Consider the following 19,807-nt stretch of genomic DNA (forward strand, 5'->3'; position numbering starts at 1 on the left):
CAAACAACAATTTTAACCATTTAAATGTTGTTATCATGATGCGGATGACATGTGCAAGTTTATGCAATTTTATGAAAATGTTGACATGAGCATGTTATGAGCATTTGGTCACCATGGCGGAACGAAAAGGGTGCCACGGCGATGAAACAAAAATGGTGCCACGGCAACATATCCGAAAATGATGCCACGGCAACATATCCGAAAATGATGCCACGGCAACATATCGGTTCCGGTAGCTCATGGAGATACCGGTGCAAAAGGAAGTGTGACGTGAGCGGGTCATGCAAGGATGGTGGGGTGCTCCCGGATTCCGGGTTCCCACGGGACGGCGGCATGGCCAACGAGGAGGGACGCGCACGAAACAAACGGGCACGATGCAAACATACGGTTCATCTCATACAACACACATTCAATCGTTCACGGGCGGTCGACTCATCGTTATACCTTTGAAGCGTGCGTTTCGGAGCGGTTCGAGTTCGATGCGGTGTAGGGGAAGTAGAATTCTTGTAGGCGGTCGTCGAGGAAGGTAGTTGTACACGTTCGTCTCAGAGAGCCTTACTTGACGAATCCAACATCTTCGGGGCGACGGTAGTGGTACACGTGGTAAAGATGAACTTGGCCGATCCGAAGGGGTACTACTTGGCGGGTCGTCGGAGCTACCACGTTGTCGGGGTAACTTGGTCTGGCATCACCGGGTGTAGTCGTACACTGTTCGGGGCGGAACTTGGCGTATCCATTGGAGAAAAATGACAAAGGGCCTCAAGGTCTCGGGGTGGTCAACAAAACAGGAGGGCCGACCCGTGGACCTGGCATTTGACTGAATCGAGTCCACGGGGACAAGCGGGCGCTGCTGCTGCTGCTTGAGGCAAGCAGGGGCGCAGTTCAGGCAAAAACGGAGGCAGCAGCGGTGAGGGCTTGTGGGCTGGCGAACGGAAATCCGGGCGAGGATGGGGCTCTCTGGCGAGGTGGCGATGGACTTGGCATGTTGCTGCTCGATGCAGCCAGGGGATGCAGAGGACGCCGGGAAGGCAGGGAGGGGAGCCCGGGTGCAGAGGTCGGGCATGCCGGCGAGGACGGGCAGCGGGATGACACGAGGTCGCAGGGGAGGCGGGCGACGGAGCAAGGTGGTGGTGGTGGAGGACGCGGGCCGGCTCGATCCACGAGATGGACGGCGCGGGCTGCAGGATCCGGCCGAAGGCATGGCCATGGACGGCGGCGAGGTAGGTCGAGGGCGGCGGCCGCCGCTTGGCGGAGGGAGGAGGCAGTGGCGACGAGCTCGAGGAGCTGCTCTCCTTGAGCGCTCGGGCGACGGGGGCGGCTGGCGCCGGTGGAGGGAGGAGGCGGCGAGGGGAAAGGGAGAGGGGATCGCGCGAGGAGGGAGGAGCGGTCGAGCGAAGGGTTCTGGCGGCGCGCACGGGAACGAGAGGGAGAGATGGGATCGAGCTGAGCTCTCCCCTGCGCTAGGGTTAGAGGGGGCGCGGTTGGGCCTTGGGCCGGCTTAAGTAGTGGGCCGCGGCTGGGCTCTCTCTCACTACTAAAAGAAAAGAAAAAAACGGAGATTGAGAAAGAAAAGAAAGAGAGGTTAGGGGAAGAATTTGCGCACGGGGGACAATTTTCCCGGACTCGCAAAAATATGCTCGTTCCAAGAAAAATGGGGTGGGCAAGATTGCAAGAATGAAATTCAAAGTCATTGAATTTAATTCAAATGGTTTGAACAAGAAGTAGGATTTAGAAGTGTCCAAAAATGTTGAGGATTTCGGTGGGGCTCCGGAAAATGACGAAAGAATTTATGGCAAGGTTAGAGAGCCAAAACTTGAAGAAGAAAAGGCCAAGGGATTTAATATGCAAGTAGGTTCATGGGTGATTCCAAAACAATGGAATATTTTATAATATCTCCCTAAATATCGGGAGGGTATGTTATAAAGAGAAGACACCCTTCCCTCGATTTAAATGGATCGAAGATCCATACAATTTAATTAGATGAGTTTTTAAAATTAATGATATGATGGCATGATGACATGATGCAATGCAAAAATAAAAGAGCAAGCAAAAAGAAACACATGGCAAAACTCGGAATAGCTGGAAGTCTTCTGGAGCGTCGGTCTCGGGGCGTTACATGAGTATAACTTGCAAGATTGGATCTAGAACATAATATATAATGGTGATAACATAAACGGTTCAGATATGAAATCATGGTACCCGGGCCCAAAGTGACAAGCATTAAGCATGGCAAAGTCAACCATTAAGCATGGCAAAGTCATAGCAACATCATCTCAGAACATAATGGACACTAGGGTCAAGCCCTAACAAAACTAACTTGATTACATGACGAATCTCATCCAACTCCTCACCGACTACCGAGTCTACGAAGGAATTACTCACTCCCGGTGGGGAGCATCATGGAATTGGCGATGGAGAAGGGTTGGTGATGACGAAGATCAAAGATCCCCCTCTTCGGAGCCCCAAACGGACTCCAGATCTAGCCTCCCAATGAAGAATAGGAGGTGGCGGCGGTTCCGTCTCGTGAAACGCGATAATTCTTTCTCCCTTATTTTTTTTCTCCAAATGTGATTTTATAGTATCAACGTTGGAGTCTGCGGGGCCACCAGGTGGGGACAACCCACCTGGGCGCGCCTGGAGGGGGGCGCCCTGGTGGGTTGTGCCCACCCAGGTGCCCCCCCCCTCCTCCGGTGGTTCTTGGCTCCAGAAATTCTCTTTTATTGTATAAAAAATCCTCACAAAGTTTCGTTCCAATCCAAGAATTTTTATTTCTGCACACAAAACAACACCATGGTAGTTCTGCTGAAAACAACGTCAGTCCGGGTTAGTTTCATTCAAATCATGCAAATTAGAGTCAAAAACAAGAGGAAATCGCTAGGAAAAGTAGATACGACGGAGATGTATCAAGCGCGAGTCCACCGGGTATGCCTTTAATGAATAGACTGGTACAACTTTGATGTGCTCTAATTAGCACACATCTAAATATGCATGGGCAATCCAAATTAAGTTAATATGGTGGTCCCTAGGAGGCGACGACGCGGTTGTTGGGCAAGAGTGTGCGAGCTGGCTACGGTCCGCTGCGTGAGGGTGTTCGTCGTGTCTGCTCCGAGCGCAAGCTTGCCCGGCTATGGCAGGCCGATGGTGGTGGCACCTACGAGCGTCGTTCCCGTGAAGGCGCCGATGTGGAGCTCTTCTACTCGCTCCATCCTCGGATCTTGTTCTTCAGGCGAGGAAACAACGTCGTCCCTGTCCCCCTTTGGGGTGTTGTTTTGAAGACACGTGAGCCCTCCCCGCGCTCCCTTTGGGGATTTGCGACTTGTGAGGTGATAACGATGATGGCGTGCGGAGCTGGATTGTGGCTTGTCCTTCTGATGTCGACGGTCCGGTTCGCCAACAAGTGTTTGTTTCTCACTGTGACAGAGAAATCGGAGCTGCATGTGGTAGGGCCCTGCGGCAACGATGACTCCATGAGGATGGTTTCGGTGGGCGGTGCTCTTGAGAGGTTGTACAAGGTTAGGTCGATGCGAGGTGTGCAGCTTTCTCCTGGGAAGCATGTCAGCAAAATCGGAGCTGCCAGTCCTCGATGTTTGCAGTCGATTGTTTGGCTATGGCCAACGAGGTCATCATGTGTCGTTCGTTTGAAGGGGTCTTAACAGGTCGTCTGCGGTCAACTGCTCAGAGAGAGGTGATCGTGATGACGATGAAAGGCAAGCGCTCTCGACGGCATCCTCTTCATGGCGGTGTGTGTGGTCTGGTTGGTGCTAGGTCACCCGGGCTGCCCTTTCTTATGGGCATTGTTGTATCGGTTTTTGCCGGGGTTTTTATTAATTAACCAGTAAACTCTATTCTACCTTCTTTTCTTAATGAATCGGCCCATTGCTGCACGGCTTACCTATCTGGTGTTTACTCTGATGTCATATGCAATCCCAATCAAAGTTCCGGTTCTACATTTTCTGTATGAATTTTGTGCAGTAATAGATATGCACAACATTACAGATTCATTGTAAGGAAGCCTGAATCTTGTGTGTGCAGACAACTCAAAATGTGAAATCATCTAGTAGTATTTATATTCCAAAAATCTGCATAAATCATACGCATCCACAGCTTATACATGAGTTGCACAGATAGTCAGCCACTATACTTAATATGCATGGCTAAGAAAAATTAAATTGTCTGAATTCGCTGTGGGAGATGTAACACCTTGATTAAGGGTTCGGCAAGGGCGTCACTTATGGGCAAAGCATTGAAATGCACCACCTCCGCCCCAAATTATAAGACGTTTTGTTAGGCTATTTTAGTCTATCAGAACATCTTATAATTTGGAACGCAGGAAGTATCTTTTAAAAAAAGCATAGTTTATTCCACCAAACTACAGATATTGTAACGTTGTAACACCAGCAACATAGCCTGACTCGGCCCCAAAAGGCCATTACACAACTTGATGTAAAACCCAAGATAAAATTGTCTCACATGTTGTAAGTTCAGTTCACAACTCAATTCTCTCAACAATTGAACCTGGACTCATTCTAATCAGATCTTGTGAGAGGATCACATCGCACACAGGCAGATCTGTTCACCCAGTGGAGCTAATAAGGAGAAACTCCCCCTCACATACTAAGTCGCCACCCACATAAGCCTTTCCTTCCATCTTTGCAAGCCCGAATTTCTTCTGATACTTGGTGAGGGTCATCCTCATGACCAAAGTGTCACCAGCAATGACTGGTTTCCTGAATCTCACCTTATCAACCCCTGCAAAATAGAAATTGTCTTGGGATCCACCGACTTCAGGCTGCAGCATCACGATACCGCCAACCTGGGCCATGGCCTCAACCATGAGAACGCCGGGCATTATCGGGCGCTCCGGGAAGTGGCCGGGGAAGAAGTTGTCATTTATAGTGACATTCTTGATCGCAACAGCATACTCTCCTGCCTTGTACTCGATCACCCTATCTACCAGAAGGAAGGGGAACCTGTGGGGCAGGATCTCGCGGATCTGGTTGATGTCCATGATGGTGGGGAAGGCGGCGAATCTTTTCTCGATGGGGAGCTCCGCCGCCGCACTGTTGTCGGCAGCCGCGCAGCGCGCGACGAGGCGCTGCCTCGGCCCTGGCGCCCCGGAGAGCGCACGGCGGGGGAGCGCAACGCGGCCCTGGAGCTTGAGGGGAGCCGGGAAGGGGAGCGCGGCACGGCCGGCGGATCTGGGCAGGGACACGGCGGCGGCTGTCTCCATTGGGGCAGCGTGGGTGCGAGGAGCAGACTGGGTATGGGATTGGGAGTAGGGTCGCGATGGGTGGGCAGGGTGCTTGAAATCGAGGGGGATGGGTGGCGGCGATGGGAACGAGGAGGGGAAGAGGGACGAGGGTTTTGGTTTGGCTTTGGAAGCTCCGCTGCGTTTTGGTTTGGGAAGGCGATATCATCCCTCCCGGATTTCATTGGATTATTATTTTTAAGCCAGCCTGTGCGAATCTTGAATGGTTAAGGCCCAAAAATACTACACAGCCGGCACTCCAGCATACACGGATTTTTAGCCTGGCACGGCCCACGGGCATGGATTTTCGGCCAGACTGGGCATGCTAATAAAAGAGCCGGGCCGGCCTTCTGCCCACCACGGAACAAGGCTGGTCCATAAGGCCGACTCCAGAAAAAAAAAAAGGCCGACTCCAACCGGTCGATGTAAACGGACGTGGATTTTGTCGTTTTGGGTCGCATAGGCGGACGATTTCGTTCGGCTATGTTCGACTTGCCATATGAGCGTCCAATGCGGCTATCGCATCGCAATTTTCAAAATGAAAAAGAAAATTAAATCCAAAAAAAAAACAAAAAATACATTTAAACATAATAGTTCAAACACCGGTCGTGCGTCGTCGATGCTTTTGCATAAAAGTCCCTGAGGTTTTGGATATTCAACCCGCAGTCCTCCGTTTAAGTGGACGGCGACCACGACTGCGTCCCCGACTCGCCCCCACGCCCGTGCTGCTCCTCGCCGTCCGCGGCGGTTCGAGGCCGGCGACGAGGAGGGAGAGGGGCGAGTCCGGCGACGGGGAGGGAGAGGGGCGGGGGCGGGGACGGGGAGGAAACGGGGCAGCGAGGATGGAGGCGGAGGAGGAGTCCGTGGGGAGGGAGAGGGGCGGGGACGGGAACGGGGAGGAAGAGGGGCGGGCGTGGGGACGGGGAGGAAGAGGGGCAGCAAGGGTCGAGGCAGAGGAGGAGTCCACGGGGAGGGAGAGGGGCGGGGCGGGGATGGGGAGGAAGAGGGGCGGCGAGGGTGGAGGCGGAGGAGAAGTCCGCGGGGAAGGAGAAGGGCGGGGCGGGGATGTGGAGGAAGAGGGGCGGCGAAGGAGACGGGGAGGAAGAGGGGCGGCGAAGGAGGAGGCGGAGGAGGAGACCGCGGGCGCTGTGGGGCGAGATGGAGGAGGAGCGCCTCGCCGCGGCCAGCGCCGCCAGCAATGCCATGGCCATGATGCGGCGTCTGCAGAAGGAGAAGGCCGAGGTCTAGATGGAGCTCCGCCAGTTCCGCCGCTTTGACGACCGAAGTATATACTAATTCAGTTAGTTCTGTCGAGATTCAGAGAAGGGGTGTAGCGGCTCCGACAATACCGTTTCAGTCATTGAACGACCACGATGGCTCCCTGGGGCGGATCACCACCGTTGGATCCAAGTCACTTAACTGTAGCGTTATTTCCGTTTCCGTTCTCCGTTAGTTGTCATTGGCCAGCCTATAAACAGCCGGGATGTGGCTGGACGAGATCTTTATCGATTTCCCCAATTTGCCTTGTGAGCTACGGCTTGAACAAGAACCCTACATTTACTTTCACCTCAATACATACGAGATCTGGCTTCTTCTCTCGATAATTCTCCCATAGATAGCTATAGAAATTGTCTTTCCTTCATCGGGTCCTAACAAATTGGTATACAGAGCCATCGTTCCTTGGAGCAAATTTTTTCTCCCCTCTCAGATCCAGGATTCCCACCCTTTTCCCTCCCTTCTTCGGTGACCGGCGACAAGGCGTGGCGGCGGGGATGTGGTAGCTGGAGGCGGTGTGGGGGCGTCGGCGGCGGTGCTTATTCGGGCACAGATTGGTCGAGCAGAGGTGGTTGTTCGAGTAAATTGCTTGAACCGTAAAATTTCGCGCTCTAGCACCGATCCGTGTGCCAGGGAGGTGTGGAGCGCCTCAGCGGCAGGATCTGGAGTAAGAAACAGGTTGCTGGCCGTCCAGTAGTAAAATTCCTTATTCTTGCTTCAGATCACGGAGGTGGGGCGCGGTAAGGGAATTGATGAGGCAGATCTGCTTGAGGTGCTCTCACTGCGCGATGATTTTGGAGTTCTGCAAAAAGAGAACACTCAGGTACAGTCTCAAGTGTCACAATTACAGACAGACGTACATGCTATATGCTGCAAGCAAGGAGAAATTTCAGCTACTGTAGGAGAGGTTGAAAAAGTGGTAATAGATCTGGGTAAACAGTTGTCTGTGATCAATGGTGTTCTACACATTGGTCAAAACGACTCAGCAGGCTCAGCATTCAGATCAACCTGCTAGCTCTATAGGAGTGCCCAAATCTCCTACACTGAACCAGGAGCACACACAGGAACAAGAGACTCGATTGGAACAGCTCAGACAGCAACTGGCAGCAGAGAAGGAGAAATCCAGGCAGATGGAAGACAGTCAACTTCAGAATCTCCCTCCTATCCGCACAAATCAAACAAATGGACCACCTGGTTTTGTCCAACAGAACAGACAGGAGGCAAACAATTCTGGAGGTACTCCACTAACAGCAAGACACAATGCCCAGACACCTGCATTCAACCATTTCTATCAGAACAACAGAGATAGACAGATGTGGAAGGGATATCACAGAACATATGAACTGGATATGCAAGCCCAATTCATGAGATCTCTGACTAAATGGCCTAAACTAGAATTTTCTAGATTCTCTGGTGAAGATCCAGTGGGTTGGATTAGACAGTGCAACAAGTATTTCCAAATGTCAGCTGCACCTGAGGAATACAAGGTGTCCCTTGCTCAAATGTACATCATTGGAGAAGCTGATACATGGCTTAGAAGATCAGGACTGCTGAAGAAACAACTATCTTGGACTCAATTTGGAAAAGAGGTCATTGAAAGATTTGCAGAGCATGGATCTTATGATCTTACAGAGAAATTCAACTCACTGAAGCAAGGGAATAATTCAGTCTCTGAATATACAAATAACTTTGAAGATCTCATGGTAGATGTGCTGGGAGAAACTCCTGAATTAAGTGAACAGTGGTTTATAAGATGCTTTATCAATGGTCTAAGAGAAGGAATTAAATTCCAAATCAGACCACTCAGGCCATAGTCACTTACAGATGCTTTTTGTTTGGCCAAAGAAGTTGAACCAAATCATCCACCAGCACAAAAGAAACAGTCCAGCTCTTTTGTCAATTTTTATCAAAAAAATAATAGCAATTTTCAGAACAGGCATAGTAATACAGTGAGTGTTCCTCAACAGAGTGGACAAGTGAAACAGCCTAAAAACACTAACACCAGCAACTCACAGAAAATTAGGAAAGTGGGAGAATGTTGGAGATGTGGGGACAAATGGATGCATGGTCATAAATGCAAACTTATACCTAATATCCATTTGTTCAGCAGGAAGTGGAAGAGCTACAAGAGGACACAAAGGATACCCCTCTTCAAGAACAGGAAGAAATTCAGGATGCAGGAGATCAGACCATGTTTATCACTGCACATGCAATGGGTCAACAGTTAGCAGTTCCTACACCTATTGTGATAATCCATATAAATGGAAAAAGGGCTATAGCTTTGTTGGATTCTAGAAGCTCTTCCTCCTTCATTAATCAGGAATTTGCTGTGAAAGCTGGCTGTCACTTAATCCCAGTCAAACCTAGAGCAATGGTTGTGGCTGGAGGGGGTAAATTAACATCTGATGTTGTTGTTCCAAACTATGTCTTTCAGTTGGCAAAAACCACATTAACACACAGTTTCAGAACTCTGACACTTCCCAGTCATGATGTGATACTAGGATATGATTGGTTCACACTCATGAGCTCTGTCTCTTTCCACATACCAGGTAACAATTTCAGTTTCACCATGGAAGGAAAGAGAACAGTAACTGCTGCCATATTCAATACTCCTGACAAAGTTAAAGAAGTTACAGCGGAGAAAGTGGGAAAGTTATTGGATAAAGGAGCAGAGGGTTTTTTACTACAAATGCATAACATTGTAATGGAAGCACCTGCAGGGTTTACCACACCCCCTCAGTTACAGAAGTTACTGTTAGAGTATGCTGACCTATTTGAGGAGCCACATACTCTCCCTCCACATAGGGACTGTGATCACACTATTCCCTTACAACCTGGAGTTGAACCCCCTCATTCCAGGCCCTAAAGAGTACCACACCACCAAAAACAAGAAATGGAGGATCAAATCACAAAGATGCTGGCTGCACATTTTATCAGGCACAGCCAGAGTCCCTATGTAGCTCCTATTATTTTAGTGAAGAAAAAGGATAATTCCATGAGGCTATGCACTAATTTCAGGAAGCTAAACTCTATCACTGTGAAAAACAAGTTCCCCATACCAGTCATAGAAGATTTACTGGATGAATTACATGGAGCCCAGTACTTTTCCAAATTGGACTTGAGAGCAGGATATCATCAAATTAGAATGCACCCTGATGACATACACAAAACTGCTTTCAGGACATTTTTAGGGCATTTTGAGTATTTGGTGATGCCCTTTGGACTGTCTAATGCACCAGGCACCTTTCAAGCACTAATGAATAGCATTTTTGGCCCTTATCTGAGAAAGTTTATATTGGTTTTCTTCGATGATATACTGATCTACAGTAAATCTCTCAAAGAGCACATGGAGCATATTGAACTAGTGCTCAAAGTACTGAAGGAGAATCAGTTATGTGCTAAACTATCTAAATGTGTCTTTGCAGTTCAACAAGTAGAGTATCTTGGGCATGTAATTTCTGCAGAGGGAGCAGCTACTGATCCTTAGAAAGTCAAAGCAATTGCTGACTGGCCCACACCTGAAAATGTAACTAAGTTGAGAAGTTTCTTAGGATTGGCAGGCTACTACAGGAGATTCAATAAAGGTTATGGAATTATCTGCAGGCCCTTGCATGATTTGTTGAAGAAAGGTCAATTTTCCTGGAAGGAGGAGCATGACAAAGCTTTTGGTCAACTTCAACAAGCTCTCATCACAGCACCAGTTCTGGCATTGCCTAATTTTTCCAAACCATTCATACTAGAAACTGATGCTTCTAGAAAAGGAATAGGAGCAGTGCTAATGCAGCAAGGCAGACCTTTGGCATACTATAGTTCCTCCCTGTGTCCTAGAAATGCTGCTCTGTCCACATATGAGAAAGAGGCTTTAGCTATCTTAGAAGCACTTAAGAAATGGAGGCATTACCTATTAGGCAATGAACTGATCATTAAGACTGACCAACAATCTCTCAAATTTATAACTGATCAGAAGATTACTGAAGGAGTTCAGCACAAGTTAATGATGAAGTTGTTGGAGTTCAACTTCAAAATTCAGTACAAGAAAGGTGTACAAAACAAGGTGGCTGATGCCCTCTCTAGGTTACTTCCTTCCTGCATGGCTATCTCTGTAGCTACTCCAGTGTGGGCACAAGAACTGTGTGAAGGTTATCCTAGAGACCCAGTTACTAAAAATCTCCTAGAGCAACTGCTGTTACAAAAAACTCACACCATGTCTGATTATAGCTTGACAGCTGGTATCATTAGGTACAAAGGGAGAATCATGGTAGGAGATGTGGCTGACTTGAGAACAAGACTTATTACTGCTCTACACAGCTCTCCAGTGGGAGGTCATTCAGGAACAAGGGCTACATACCAGAGGGTCAAAAGCATATTTTATTGGCCTGGGTTGAAAGCAGCTGTGGAAAATTTCATTGCTGAATGCCCTGTCTGCCAGAGAGCAAAGCATGAAAATTGTTTGCAACCTGGTTTGTTGGAACCCCTCCCTATGGCTGACATGGCTTGGCAACATATATCCATGGATTTCATAGAGGGATTACCTAATTCTCAAGGCAAGGAGGTCATATTGGTAATAGTGGACAGATTCACTAGATATGCTCATTTCATTCCATTGTCACACCCCTATACAGTAATGAGTGTGGCTCAAGCTTTTGTAGACAATATCATCAGGTTGCATGGACCACCTAAACTTATCATTTATGACAGAGACAGAATTTTTACTAGCAAGCTATGGAAGGATATCTTTACTGCACTCAAGAGTGAATTGAGGTACAACACTACTTACCATCCTCAAACAGATGGCCAAACAGAGAGGGTAAATCAGTGTGTGGAAACTTATCTAAGGTGCATGACTACTGATCAACCAAAGAAATGGGCCTCTTGGATTTCCCTAGCTGAATTCTGGTATAACACTACTTATCATACTGCTCTGAAGATGTCTCCCTTCCAAGCTTTATATGGTTTTTCCCCACCACTAATTTCTGAACTTGCTATACCTGGGCCTGAGGATGAAGAAGCACACTCCTTCTTAGCAGAGAAACAAAATATGTTGGAAAACCTCAAGACAAATTTGCAACAAGCTCAGAACAGGATGAAAAAGTATGCAGACATGAAAACAAGTGAAAGAGTGTTTGCAGTAGGAGATATGGTGTATCTTAAAATGGCTCCCTATCGACTGGCAGCATTTGGATTTCGTGGTGCCTTGAAACTCCAAAACAAGTTTTATGGTCCATTTATGATCACCCAGAAAGTAGGCAAGGTGGCTTACAAGTTATAGTTTCCTGCTCATGTGAAAATCCACCCTGGGTTTCATGTTAGTCAGTTAGAAAAGCACATTGGTTCAAAAGCCATTCCTAGTCCTAACCTACCAATGGTAACAGCCGACGGTACGGTTAAGACTGGTCCCGCAGCAGTTCTTCAAGTTAGACAGGTTCCTTGACACAATTTACCAGTGGTACAGTGGTATATTCAGTGGGAAAACTTGCCGCTGGAAGATGCAACCTGGGAGGATGCGGATTTCATAAAGTATACATTCCCTGAGTTCTTTCGAACAACTACACAAGAATGGAGAGTGCAAGAACAAACGCCATGAGGACATGCCGTGTCTCAAGAAGGGGGTAATGTCAGGACCGAAGTATATACTAATTCAGTTAGTTCTGTCGAGATTCAGAGAAGGGGTGTAGCGGCTCCGACAATACTGTTTCAGTCATTGAACGACCACGATGGCTCCCTGGGGCGGATCGCCACCGTTGGATCCAAGTCACTTAACTATAGAGTTATTTCCATTTCCGTTCTCTGTTAGTTGTCATTGGCCAGCCTATAAACAGCCGGGATGTGGCTGGACGAGATCTTTATCGATTTCCCCAATTTGCCTTGCGAGCTACGGCTTGAACAAGAACCCTACATTTACTTTCACCTCAATACATACGAGATCTGGCGTCTTATCTCGATAATTCTCCCATAGATAGCTATAGAAATTGTCTTTCCTTCATCGGGTCCTGACAGAGGGGCGGCGAAGGAGACGGGGAGGAAGAGGGGCGGCGAAGGAGGAGGCGGAGGAGGAGACCGCAAGTGCTGTGGGGCGAGATGGAGGAGGAGCGCCTCGTCGCGACCAGCGCCGCCAGCAATGCCATGGCCATGATGCGGCGTCTGTAGAAGGAGAACGCCAAGGTCTAGATGGAGCTCCGCCAGTTCCGCCGCTTCGACGACGAGATCGACCATCTCCGCGCCCTCATCGCCTGCCTCGCGCCTGTCCACTACAGGCTCCATGTCTACAGGATTCTCTTCTTACCGTCGGCGTTCACCTCATCATCAACGTGTTCTCCTTGCCATCTCGGGTCACTGAATCATTAACGCCCAAGCATGATCTGTGCTGGAGCCTTTCCGGTAGTTCAGAACTGAACTCTTCATTTTTTTAAGCCCTTCAAAATTTTCAGGGTCAAGATGATGAAGATGGAAAGCTGCAGAGGACCTGAGGCGGTACTCGTGCAAGAACCTCACCCATGGTGGAGCTGATATGATAGAGAAGCAAAACTCAGGTCGCTGTCTTATTTCCGATTATTTTATTACAATTACAGTACTTATTTGGTTGGATACATATTTTATCAGATCGTTTCTTCTTTGTTTATTGACAATAATAATTGATTGCCTTATGGTTTCTTCTTTGTTTATTGACAACAATAATTGATTGCCTTATGCTTTTGTACATATGTGTTCTTAATCATCTGTTGAACTAACTAACTTACCTGGATTCAAGAGTCTGTTAGTAGGTGAATTCGTGCTTTAGTAGAGTCAATAGTTGGTCAAGTTCGTTGGTCCAGTTTATGGTCATTGAGACACGGTGATGTTTCTGTATCGGCAGGGTGACTGCTTGGTTTTTTGTATCCTTGGACATTTTGGTTTCATAATATATGAAACTGGAAATGCACGCTCATTACAAAAGGATTCGGTGAACAACAATGTCAAAGCTACAAGAACGTCAAGTTGTCTTGACCTGAAACTTGTGAAGAACAATAATTATTAAGTGTCTAGGTCGGGCATTCCAGTATTTTGAGTGGAGTAATTCCACAATGCACAACCATCTTCATTGAACAACTGAAACTAATATATAGAACACAATCGCTTGTTTATTTCTTGACAACCAATTGAGTTGATAACTATTCTATTCTTAGAGTACAAGGCAAAGTTATGTGGTGGGTTGGATGGAGAGCTTGGCGCGGCGATGTGGCAGGCTGCTCTGCAGCAGCATGAATGGAGAGCTCAGTCAATGATGGCGGGAAGACCGACTGATCGGCGGCAGTGTGGAAGGAGAGCTCGGCGGTCGACAGCGGCTCAACTAGCTGTTCTGCGACGTTTCTGAGGGAGAACTTATTGTACTAGTGAGCATATGCATAGGTGTTGTACTATCTTGGGCGCACAAGTTCGCGTAGAGCTCAGACGTTGGTGGCGGCGTGGCAGGCTAATCTGCCGCTTCCACATGAGGAGTCGTGAGATTGGCACATCTCAATCAAAAGTCGCCGCTCTGTCATTACGGCATTGCATTTAGGTATTCACTAGATTAGAAGACAAATTTAGCTAGCACTGGGATCCATAGGGCCTTGAATCTTTTCAATCCTTGCCAGGACAGTTCTTGCCATGAACAATGGGTGTATCTCTATGGTCTTAGTACAAAAGCTGAAATAGGGAACAAGATGTGCCTTGCTGTGTGGAGTGTTGGGTATCTTTTGCACTTGCTCCATCAGTTGCAGAAACTATAGACCAAAAGCAGCATACTGTTACTATTTCATATCATCTATTGATGATTTGTTTTTTTATAATTGAATTGGCGAATGATGAAAAGGTGCGATGTTCAAGGATTTTTGCTAGATAATTTGTTGATCCAGTTTAATTTTAGTAGGCATCTGGGTACTGCTTATGAATTGATAGTGCACCTTGCTTAAATCCTACAGTATTATTTTTACTTTTCTGAAACAATCTTCTCGAGGTTTCATACTAACATGTGGCTTGGCTTGTACCAATGATAAAGTCCTGCATATTGCCCAATCCTAAGTTGTGCTATCTTTTTGTAGTGATAGCTGTGTTGGGCCGGGTTGCAATGGATGCATTCAACACGTTTCAAGTGCCTTGTATGTCGATCTGGAGCCACTGTAAGTAGATCTGAGTACCATCCAGATCTGAGTTTCCTTGTGTTTCCACCCAACAACTTAGTAGATGAAGTTTATTGTCTACAGTATATTTTATACTCTTAGATAAATTTACTTTCCGTTTCAGTAATCTTTTGCCATAGCGTACTGACCTGCAGAGGGCACCTCTCATAATCTGGATTAAGAAACTTCTTCATGGCTATACTGATTATAACTGCATCTATAATAGTGCTTCAGGGACTGCATACTACTTCGATTGTACTTGTAAGCCATTGTCCATACCATGTTCGCTTTGATATGCTTATTATTTTTGCACTAGGACTGAACTCTTTGTTTTCAGTTTGCCTCATATCTGCAGCTACTTGATATTCAGAATTGCACTGCCATACCTGCAATGAATTAAAAACACCTGTTACATGCTTAGTGAAAGTACAATAGGTAATGAAAAGAATGATCAACTATTTTTTGTTGCAGTTAGGATTTAGTCAAGCTTGATCTCCCTCTGCATAAAGCTTATTCTGATGTGGAGTTTCAAGGTTCCAATAAACACATGATACACTTTTAAAAGGCATAGAGGTTTCTTCAAAATTTAGGCAATTACTCAAATTTGAGGAGTTATCATATAGTATGTCAAAATGAAACTGCTAATTATTAAGTTCCATATGTATTTTGTCTCACTTATCATCGATAGAAGGCATTGAAAAGTAGTTCACAAATAAGTGATGGACAAGTCTAATTTATTTTCAAGAGGGCATCATGTTGACAAGAAAGTTGCTGCTCACCCTATTTTGACAACTAGAAAAATGCAACTCTATTTGAGAAAGTAAATGTAGGATTTTTTAGGGTGCGTCTATTCAGCAAACATGTGTTAATTTGAAAGGTAGAAGCAATGTTTGGTCTGTGGTAGATAGTTGAGTGTGTTTAACTTATGATTTTTTACAAACAGTATGTAGAATGCCTCCTGGCATTGGTTCTCTGACCTTGGATCAATTTACTCCGCGCTTATATGATATATTGCTTCTAGCCGATGAAATTTAGTCCACATTTGTGTGCGTATGCATATCCTATACTGGAAATTTGTGCTTGCCCATTATATATTAGAAGTAGACAAGAAAATGTCCATAGTAATAAACTTGTGGTCACAGGACTGCTAGCTTAAAGTTTGTTAGATTATGTAAATGGGTAATTTTGTTGTCTGCTCTTTAGGTTTCCATAGTATGAGCTGGTGCTATTTCTTTTAAACTGCCATCTAAACTGAACAATGGGGCTTCATGTATAAACTGGAGCAATAATATCCTATACTTCTCATGTAATGGATCAATTGTGTGTCTTGGTCTTTCCTGTTTTCTTTGGTTTTGCAGCCTAGAATTTTTTACATGCGCATATATAGCTACTTAATGAACTGAGTTCCTTTATGATGTGTGGCAGACCATATTTACTGATATGACTTACTTTCTCATTCAATATAATGGTAGGTGTAGCAATGAAAGGCATATATATTTTACTACAAGCATCCTAGCTTTCTCATCTTATTAGTGACTCACTTTCGAAACATATGTATTGGTAGTTTTTATCTCTATGCTTTTGCCTTCTACATAATGGATTGCAATGTTTTTGTCTTTATCCAATCCTTCCTGCGCCCATGGGGTCTCCTGCAGGGACTGCTTTGGCTGTTCCAGAGGCCGTACACACATATAAATACACAACTACTCCCTCGATCGAAGCCCCAGCCCAATTGTGTCGTTTCGTCGTGCTTGACATTGGTGTCTTGCCATTCTACCGAAGCTGTGGAAATCTCGCTGTTCTGCCAACCTGGTAGGAATTTCTCCGTACTGTCGACTTCACCGGAATTACATTCGCTAGTGTAGCCAAGGCACATTGTTCAAACTGCTCAAGCAATACTGATTTGGAGTTGTTTTGGTCAAGCGGTTGAACTGAACCATGCTACTGTACAGTAGCCAAAAGGATAGTCAGTTTGTTTTCCTGACCCCTGTGATCTGAAGCGAATAAACTGAACCATGCTACTGTATTACACAATAACCCAAAGTTGTCTGGTAGATATGAGTATCATCATATAATTTTGTTTCTAGAATATGTAATAGGTAACCAGCAATGTTGTTGTCAGTTTACAAGAATGCTGGCGTTGTTTGAATGCCTATGTACTTACTGGAATTAGTTTGGATGCATATACAGTACCTTGATGTTGAATTTACAAGGTCCTGATGGTGGATTTGTTGTCTCATAGATTTTGTAATTTACAGTTGCTCCACAAATTTGGTGATTGTTGTTTGTACAGTGAGCTGATATAGAATGCTTGATCGCACAAACTAATCTGGGCCGCATATTTACATTACTCTTATGTTGAATTTACAATATGGTGATGGTGGATTTACACTGTCCTATAGATTTTCTATTTATTGTAGTAGCTCCATATAGTGTGTCATTGTTGTTCGTACAGTGAATTCATATAGAATGCTTGATCACATGAATTTGTCTGAATGTATATTACAGTGGTCTTTAATTAAAAACAATAAAACTGCACCTAATCCCTGCCTCTCACGATTTAAGCGTTCCTGGCCGTTTGATTTAGTCTGGTGGCAATCCTGATCGTTCGATCATTCCTTGATGCCATGTTTACCTCGAAATGGGCTACAGACCGTAAGGGCGTCTACTCCCGTGACTTTTTTGGAGCTTTGTGGTTGATTGGGCCTCCATGCTCAGCCCACGATCGCTAACGGACACAGGGCTCTCGTCTCTATAATAAAAAAGAAAAAAAATGCTTGAGAGAGGAACGGATCAGGGGAGAGAGGATCCAATGGGCGCTGGATACAAGCGACGCAGGCGACCTGCGGTGGGATCCAACCGAGGCGTGAGAGGATCCGGGCCGGTCGATCTAGCCGTCAGGAGATTCGCCAGCGAGGTAGAAAGGGGGTAATGGTGCCTCGTCTTTTGAAAACTGCTCTGCTCAGACTTCAAACACACAATTACACTTCAGTTTCTAACCACGCATAGACAGAGATTGATGAGGATGCAGTGCGCGTAGCAGCCGTTTCTATAGAACATAATGCATTACTGGAGTGGGGCTGCGCCTCAAGACAGATGATGGAGGTCAGGTACCTACATATGCTTTGTCCAGTCACCCAGGTTCTTCTCCCTTCTTCCTCCAGCAGTACTGCAGTAGCATCAAGAGTTACGCTTCTCCACTATGTCGCCCCTCATCTTCAATTTTGATGCAGATTTCCCTTTCCCAATAAAATCCATTGGCACTTAATATATATACTCTGGTCGGGCTCCCGTTGATGCTGGTTTCCACTTTTAATTTGTTGCAGTTATTGTCGCCCATGTGTTTGTGATTGCTTCTAGCTTATTGGTTCAACAAATTTCTACAGGGTGTTTCTGGGGTTATTTTTGTTCCTGAATTTTAAACTGAGGATCCCAATGGCTGCTCAAAGGTTAGTTTAGTCAAATTTCATATTTTATTCCATAGTCAGTGTGTTCATACGATTGCTTACTTTCCATTTTTATCTGTTCGTAAATATTCATGACATGCTACCGTCCACTATTATTTTCTCTATATATATGCATGATGCATCAGGTTGTTTAGGACGGTAGATCCTTAGACGCAAGCATAATGTTGTTGTACATACTCTTAGTTTGTTCCTATATGAAAAATGACATATATAATGTCTGTACAGTTCTTGCAAAGAAGAAAGGATTGTTGAATATTTGGTGCTTCCAGTATGTGCCTGATTGTGGAGGAGATGTTGGAGATGGGGATGTGGCTTCTCCTACTTCAGAATGTAGTGTAATTAAACGGCTTCTTGCAGTTTAGTCTTTTCTGGTTACTTCAGAGTGTAGCGTAATTAAACGACTTCTTGCATTCCAGTTAAGTGAAGTCTCTTTTGCACTCTATCTGCAACTTTCTCCTTTGGGGGTATTGGAATTATTTTCAGTATATGATTGAATTGATTGTTAAGTGTGCAATGTATGTTGGTGATAGGTTTATAGCCGACGCTTTATTTTTTACAAAGTTGAGCAGAAAGAACAAGAGCAAAGCCTACCCAGCCTGACAACTTTTGAATGATCTGCAGGTATGTGGAATTATTTTTAGTATATGATTGAATTGATTTCCAAAGCAAGATTTGTACATAAATTGCTATGATGGGCCAACTAAAGATCCAACTCAAGTACCCTTCTTCCCAGGTTAAGGAGAGAACTGTCTTGATGAACCCTTTTTCACCACACACCGGCCCCATTCAATCTTTTCTACTGGACCGAACCACTGGAGAAACTAGGTAAGAGGAATCAAAGAAATGTGAGTATAAGGCATGACGTTAACATCATTTGTATGAATTTTATTTCTTGTACTATTGTACCTAAACATTTCTCTCTTGATAATTGGAAAAACCTCAAATTTAAATATGGTAACACCAGCACTATATCTTATTTTTGTTTATAATCTATGTATTTATAATAGTCCTACCCTTCTCAGTATTTTTTTACCTGGTAGCTTTTCATTTTCAGTGGAACTTACAAGCATTATCATTATTTATTTTTCTCATTAATTACTTGTATCATATGAAAGCTGCTTTACATGTCAGTATCTTTCTGCAGAAAGAACCGCATATACTGACACTTGAAAGGTGGTTTTAACAACATCCTAACTGACCGTGAGTGAGGTTACACTAATCAATCAGTACATAATGCTTTTTTTTTCTGTTTCCAGTCTGCATACTTTGTGAATTTGCGCTGTTGCTAGATGTAAAGATATGTATGTAGAACTATTTTATATTGCTCTCATGGCTGCTTCTGCAACCTATTTATCATGATGTATCTACCACTCTCAAACTTTGTATTGCAAATTTTTGCAACATTTTGCTAGAGTTATTTTGGGAGCCAAAACAGTAGATGATCGATCACAAAACATGTTCCCATCAGCCATCCTAATTTAAATCCCATACACTTGATACCACGGCTTGACAACACGTCTGCAGATGCTCTCAGATGAATAGTAAATTCAGAATAAATAATAAATAAAATTGAAAAATTATGTCTTCTTGTGTACATGTTCCTGTGCTTCTGTTAGTGTATCAAGCATGCTTGACAATTTTCATGCGAAATGGGATAACAGTACTTCATTGGTGAAAAA

General features: G+C 45.3%; 1 protein-coding gene across 1 annotated transcript; it reads right to left on the bottom strand.

Annotated features, from left to right (window-relative positions):
• Window positions 1–4,338: 4,338 nt before the first annotated feature.
• Window positions 4,339–5,421, bottom strand: LOC123046121 (3-hydroxyacyl-[acyl-carrier-protein] dehydratase FabZ). The gene has a single exon (XM_044469406.1). It carries the CDS (start codon window positions 5,228–5,230, stop codon window positions 4,574–4,576), a length of 657 nt encoding a protein of 218 aa, XP_044325341.1. The 5' UTR covers window positions 5,231–5,421; the 3' UTR covers window positions 4,339–4,573.
• Window positions 5,422–19,807: the final 14,386 nt, after the last annotated feature.

Source organism: Triticum aestivum, chromosome 2B, assembly GCF_018294505.1.
Source record: "Triticum aestivum cultivar Chinese Spring chromosome 2B, IWGSC CS RefSeq v2.1, whole genome shotgun sequence".
In the NCBI taxonomy this organism is placed as follows: domain Eukaryota; kingdom Viridiplantae; phylum Streptophyta; class Magnoliopsida; order Poales; family Poaceae; genus Triticum; species Triticum aestivum.

Excerpts from the sequence above, each read along its gene's own strand:
- LOC123046121 (XM_044469406.1), bottom strand. The coding sequence starts at position 5,230 with ATGGAGACAGCCGCCGCCGTGTCCCTGCCCAGATCCGCCGGCCGTGCC.